Below are 6576 nucleotides of genomic sequence, written 5' to 3'. Positions count from 1 at the left end.
AATTTGACAGGAGGGAACCCCTAATTGAACCAGCCAGAGGAAATAAACATTTCCTCACAGGCCAAAATAATTTAGACAACAGCACACAACGATGCAAAGTCTATAATGACCAAAACGTGTCTCATAACAAGCTCCGAAGGGGGGACAAAGTTTGTCCCACTAAGGAAACAGGACGGCCAGAGAACAGGAAGACTTGCACACAAGTTCTTTCCCCACTGGACCGATCCTTCTGTGGTCACAGAAAAACATTCACCTGTTCTGGACCAAATCAAGCTTCACAAAAATCCCATGGGACTTGTCGGGAACAATAATGTCCTAATAAATCAATAATTCTCCTCAATTAGGGACGATAACTGCTAGTGGTTTAAAAAGGTCATATTAGAGTTCACGTGCGTGCCTCGTAAAACAGAACTTGGAAGGTATCTTTTTACTTTGGTCCGCCACCCACAGCCCTAGCCACTATTCTGTGTCTCCCTGTTGCAATTTAAACCTACCACTAAGTTACAAGTGGGGGTCTTTCACCAATTAAATTTGAATTTCCAAAGAATTTTCACCCACTGTTCCCTATCTGAGGGAAAATTTTGGCTGAGGGGGGATGTAGTGGACAACAGTGTGGATTTGTGCATTTTATATTAAATAAATTTGGAACTACTCCAAATTCCTCTTTTCCTCTCCCAGAGAGGAGCAGGGGGGTTAATTATCAACCCTCCACAGACGGCTGAAGAGACCCCAACAAAAGAAAGGGTCACTTTCTCTAAGTGCTATTCCTGAGCAGCCTAACCGTAAAACTGGCACCTTTGATTCCGAAGCCTGATAACGCGGTGCCTGACTGTTAAACTGACAAAAGGGACACTAACCAGCGATTAGCATTTCCCTGAACAGCCTCAGCATCAGAACTCCCCTTTAAAGGGGGCAGGAAACCCTAAACTGCCCCCCCCCCCAACACTTGTGGCAACTGACCTTGCTCTGTGTTTCATTACCCCATCAAAGGGATACTCCCTTTTATGCCTAAGTGTGACATAATCCAGGACAGCCTGAACTTTATGTAAACAAAGACTGCAGTCTCCAAAGACTCAAAGCATTAACTATTCAATTAAATAATCTTTTAGTTACTTGATTACGTTTGCCTCTATTTGAGTAGTTATGTTACCATGTTGTTGCTATCTGTTGTTGATATTATTGCTGAAAAGAATCTAAATAACTTACTTTTGCTGTGTTTTTATTTTCAGCAAGATTAAGGACACTCCTTCATCTTATGTGTATCCAATGCTTGTTCACAATACTTTCAAATGATGATAAAGAAATGTCATACTATACTCTATTAATTGCCGGCTTGAATTTAAGCCCAAATAACTAAATTTCCCAGTTCCTAAGGAAAGATTGTTTTGGATTAATCTAAGCTTTCCTCATGTAACCTGAGCTTTCCCAAGTGGACGAAATAAGTATTACATACCATCGTCAGAAATGCCGTTAATGTATAAATGTCACTCATTTATCATGACCAATAATTTGACAATTGTTTTCCTGTTACCAAATGCTTAACTTAGACTACAACGTACAACTGTTTGACCAGTGAGGTTTGATTGTGGAAAATATTTCATTATGATACGCGCAAATAGATTTTCTTTTCTTTTATAGACATTAAAAGTTTAGAAAGACAGTCCCTTGGGAAACCGGAAACGCTCCCTGTCGGGAACGAAGGACTGCCCTCTGGGGAACCCCAGACCAGAAAAGAGCGACACACGATGTCGCCCTCTCTCTTCTCTTCCTCTTCGCTCTGCTCTCTGGACGCTTCGGCACGCGTCCTTCGTGCCTCTCCTGGCAACGCCCTAAGAATTCGACCAGCGCAACGAAGTCTTTGTTTTGCTTGAAGCTACACACGCGAAGTGCCGCAACATCGATTTTTCCCTCGTTTAACAGCAACTTTACTTGTTTTATTTTCTTTCTTTCTTTTGTTTTGTTAAAGTTATCAGTCCGTTAAGTTACACTGGTCTAATTCAGGAACGACCAAGTTCCCTTTTAAGCTTTTTCGTCGAGCCAACTTCACCGAGGTCAGACCAAGCCACGTGGTCTCGCCAGCAGCAACGAAGGAAACCTGAAAACAGCCAAATTGCCAGACGGAGGACGGCCAACCATTGAGGTTTTTCTTCAATCAGACACGGAGAACCCCGGAGAATCCCTAGCAAAAAGCCAGGATCGGGCAGCTAGCGTGGGACCCGTGCAACAGGCCAACGCAGGCCGCCGACATGCAGTAAGACCCAACAAAACATTCTGTTGTCGGGGAGGTCCCATAATGTTAATATTGTCTTTTTAACTCCTAAACTCATAGCTTAATTTCATTAGTTCTCCTCTGCCGTATGAGTCAAATGCTTCCTGTATTTAAGAAAGATAAGATATTTAAGAAAAACATAATTATAAAGTATTTTTGTGAAGCAGTTTGTTATTTGTCTTTTGACTGTTTCCTTTTATGGGGTTAATTGATAACTGATCTGTTATTAGTAAGTAGTTATTTCATCATGTGAAAAGCTTGTGAGTATTCAGAGCGAAGAAAGTAACCTGCAACATGTTTCCTACTTTCCCCTTGAAAACATTTGGTTTTATATTTGTGGTATACATTCAGTGCATGAGGTTTAATTTCTGAATCTAATTCAGCTGCTGAATGATCTATACATGTACTGACAGTGGCACACATTACAAACATTACAACACAGTCAGCAGTGTGGTGCAAGTCCTTCAACAGAACATCACATTCATTACAAGACACATCGAATGTATATCCTGTGGCATGTAGTTAACATGTAACTGTCTTTGTTTCCCACAGTACTTGAAACTGTTTTGATGTTACTGTAAATGAAATATAAGTGTTAAAAGCATGAGGCTGATCAGTTTGAGGTTGATGACCTAAAGTGGGTAAAAGAGAAGTGGTGGAGGATAAACTGAGGGTCCCTTTTACGGAGTGTTGAAAAAAACGCTGAAAACTTCAGGTTTACAGAAGTTGGTCATTTGGCAAAATTGCTTCATCATTAAGTTCCCAATTTAGTTTTTTGTCATATTTTATTGTCAGTAAGGGCATCAATTAAAATATTACTGTACTTCTGTGTATCCTAAAAATATAAAAAGTGTAAAATAGACGATTTAAACTTTAAACTTTATAATTTGACATGAACATGATACACTTTGTACAGCTGTTAACTGCAAATAGTTCACAAATTTTCCCTTTTTTCAAATCTTCTTTCTGATGTGTACTTTGTGATGTGTATTTGTTTGGCTGCATGTGTTGCGGTGGCAGCCCGGCTGTTGGTGAGTGCCCTGTTTTTCCTTTCCTCCTTCGCATCCTGGTTTCTCCTGTGTCTCCTCTCTTCCCCTCTGTGTGCTCTCTCCCTCTCCGCTCCAGAGCCCAGCTGGTTATCCACACCTGCGCCTCATTAACCTCCATCCCCGATCGCCGCACCAGCCATCTATCAGCTTCATCTCGACCAGTATTTCTACCCCGGCTCTCCACTCCATCCTCCCGTGATCGTCGCAGCTCCAGACTTGGTGCCACAGCTTCGCTCTAGCTATTAATGAACCTTTTCATGCCGAACCTTTTCGTCTCCTGTCATCCAGTACTAACCCTGTCTGTCTGTTTCCTCCCGCCAGGTCCACCCACCTCTGCTTCCACGTTCGGCCAGCCGGGCTCGCCTACCTGCCTCCTCCTCTCGCCGCCTCCACGACGCCCCCCGGTTCTCCCCTCGCTCCCCGCCGGACCGCCAGCCACCGCATCCTTCCCTCCACAGCCTCCAGCTCCCCTCAGCCCTCTCACCTGAACGCCTCCTGCTCCGCCAGCTCCTCGGTCCCCCGCGTCCACGTCTGCCGGTGTCCATCCTCCCCCCTTTCCCCAGCCCCTCTTCATCCCCTTTCCCTTCAATAAACCTCTTTTGAAACCTGAAGCGTTGCGTTTGGGTCCGTTCTGTCCTCAATCATCACAGCATGTTGACAAAACCACAACAGAGTCCTCACGTGATCCAGCAGAAGGAGCCTTACCAGCTCTGTCTGTTGCCACAATCTGCCTTTTTCCTTTGGGTCTGTAAACTGGTAAGAATGCACTAAACAGAAACTCAGCAGGAGAGGATCATCTAAACCTTTATCCCCTGGAACTGTCCTCCTTACAATACAGTAAGCTCACTTTGTTTTTTTATTGTCTGTACTGTAATATATGTAACAGAAGCTCCAGAAAACATAGGAAATAAGCCTGTACTCAGTACAATACTACATTAGTGTGTAAACTAAAATAATAATTAAACTAGAAAATAATAAATCTAAATAAATAAACCATTTGCACTCTGATGAGTTTAAGATGCAACAACATCTGACATCATTTGCATTCAAATGAGCTCGAGCTGCCCCAAACTGACTTCCTGACTGACGGTGAGAGCAGGAAGTGTGAAGACTTCTTGTATTTCTGCAGTATTTTAGTCGTTTGATACCTAGCTAAAAACAACAACTCTGTTTTTATATTACAACGGCTTAGCAGGGAAGTCAGTTACTGTGTCTGTTGCAGTTCTGCTGAAATTCACAAATTCCCTAATTTTAAAACAAATGATTTCTCTGTTTCAGCTGCAGGCTCGTTTGGTAAGGTAAAAATGTTTCTGCTTTTGATGTTTGTGCTTTCTAATCTAGTTTCTTCTTTTGCTGATTTTCATGAACTCCACTGAAAAATACCTGATATATTTTATTTCTTGAGTTTTAGTTTGGCAGAAATGAGCCTCAAAGAAATGAGAAGTTGCTTCAGCAACATTTAATTTGAACTTTAATATTATAAACTCACGCTGGATCATTTTCAGTTTATACTGAAAGTGTTCTCAGTGCAGCTCTGCAGATATTATTAATCACTGTTTATAACACAGTAACATCTGGTTGTAGATGGCAAGTTCCTGTTTGAATGTGTGAATTTGAGTTTGCTTTAAAAGAAAATGAATGCTTTGTTTAAAATACTGAAAGTAACTTTTGTTTTCAAATCCAGGTGATGAGTGTCATTGCAGTCCTGTCTGTGAATATTGTGACAGCCAACATGTTCCTGAGTGTCTTCTTTCTTTCAGGTGAGCTGTTTGTTCAGTCACTTTTATTTGGAGACGTTCATCATTTACAGTTTGGACTTCATTTAGAAACAAAGCTGAAAGAGCAGCACAGTCAAATGTTTTATACTGACATTGTTAAAAGGAAAAAGGAGCGAACATGCTGCAGCTGAATTGTAGTTTGTGTATCGTGAACTTTCTCTTCATGCAGATTTTGCTCCACTTTTTTTTATCATCTGGTTTTACAGGTGTTTGGGCTGCTTGTTCTGAGCCAGCAGCTCTCATCATTTCTGCACCACAGAAGATGGAAGCACTGAGTGGATCTTGTTTGCAAATCCCATGTAACTTTAGTGCTAAATCAGAACAAGAGTTTGACAGCAGAAGAGAAACCTTCGGAGTGTGGATTAAAAGTGATTCTAAGTTTAGCATCAATCCAAACAATGTGATTTTCAACAGTAGTGGGACAGTTAACACCTATCCAATGAGGATTACTGGAAAACTGAGTCAGAAAAACTGCACCACTCTGTTTTCCAGTTTAAATACAAGTTATACAAACACATACTTCTTCAGAATTGAGAACAAACTATTCATGGCAACAGCATCTTGTGATCCTCTTCAAATAACAATTAAAGGTGAGAGAGTTTAGTTTTTCAGTATATATCTATCAACAGCTATAATGTTATTATTGTAAATAAAACATGAAGTTGCAGTTTTGGTTTAAACAGCAAACTCCATGACTTAACCTTCAGTGTAAAATGAAATATCTACTGTAGGATTATCAACAGCAGCTGTCAGAGTCCAACGTTAAAGAAACCAACCAGTGAACAGAAAGTGGTCGTATTCAAAGTTATTACAGTTCAATACTGCTTAGATACCTATATATGAAAACATCTTTCACTTCTTTCGTATGTTGTCTATATTACTGTGACTGTCAAATCAGGCAAAATGTCAGTACCTGTCTGCTGATTTTTTTATTTGACACAAAAAGGGAAAACTCATGTATCATCAGTGATGGACAAAACCTACATGACAGTTATTGTTTTTAATTCTTTATTACATTTTAAATGAAGCCAGTTTATCTGTAAATTATCAATACAAGCAGTTTAAATCCTTAAATGTCAGCATTGCCATTTCGGTGTAAAATCTGTGTTTGATTTGAAACCACAGATTCTCCTCCAAGCCCCAGAATTGAGATCCCAGCTGATCTGAAGGAGAAGCAGTCTGTCACTATAACCTGCTCAGCTTCCACTCCCTGTCCACACTCCCCTCCTAAACTCACCTGGAACCTCCAACAAGACTCTCACAGCAACACAGAGGAAAACACAGATCGAACCTTTACAACTAAAATCCAGGAGACCATCACTCTGTCAGACCAACATGATGGATACAACATCACCTGTTCTGCCAGATATCCTGTGAATGAAGGAAAAGATGTCAAGACAGCAGAGGAGAGAAAGACTCTCAGTGTTTCATGTAAGACAAGCAGAGTTTGTTATTGGATCCTGTCAGCACATGATGATTG

The 6576-nt window shown here is 40.9% G+C and overlaps 2 protein-coding genes across 2 annotated transcripts; both read left to right on the top strand.

Moving 5' to 3' along the window:
- Positions 1 to 2126: 2126 nt before the first annotated feature.
- Positions 2127 to 3860, top strand: LOC123966128 (allergen Asp f 7 homolog). The gene is made up of 3 exons (XM_046042345.1): positions 2127 to 2251; positions 3395 to 3537; positions 3640 to 3860. The coding sequence occupies exons 1-3, from the start codon at positions 2247 to 2249 to the stop codon at positions 3804 to 3806; spliced, it is 315 nt and encodes a 104-aa protein (XP_045898301.1). The 5' UTR covers positions 2127 to 2246; the 3' UTR covers positions 3807 to 3860.
- A 615-nt stretch (positions 3861 to 4475) lies between these two features.
- LOC123966127 (sialic acid-binding Ig-like lectin 7) lies at positions 4476 to 6568 on the top strand (the record flags this gene model as incomplete). The annotated part of the gene is made up of 4 exons (XM_046042344.1): positions 4476 to 4611; positions 5003 to 5078; positions 5303 to 5686; positions 6222 to 6568. Coding segments are annotated over exons 1-4 (840 nt in total), but the record flags the coding sequence as incomplete, so codon positions are not given.
- Between the last annotated feature and the right edge of the window lie 8 nt (positions 6569 to 6576).

Source organism: Micropterus dolomieu, unplaced genomic scaffold (assembly GCF_021292245.1).
Source record: "Micropterus dolomieu isolate WLL.071019.BEF.003 ecotype Adirondacks unplaced genomic scaffold, ASM2129224v1 contig_12740, whole genome shotgun sequence".
NCBI classification, from domain to species: domain Eukaryota; kingdom Metazoa; phylum Chordata; class Actinopteri; order Centrarchiformes; family Centrarchidae; genus Micropterus; species Micropterus dolomieu.
The sequence above is the reverse complement of the archived record's forward strand: the minus strand, read 5'-3'. Positions and strand labels throughout refer to the sequence as shown.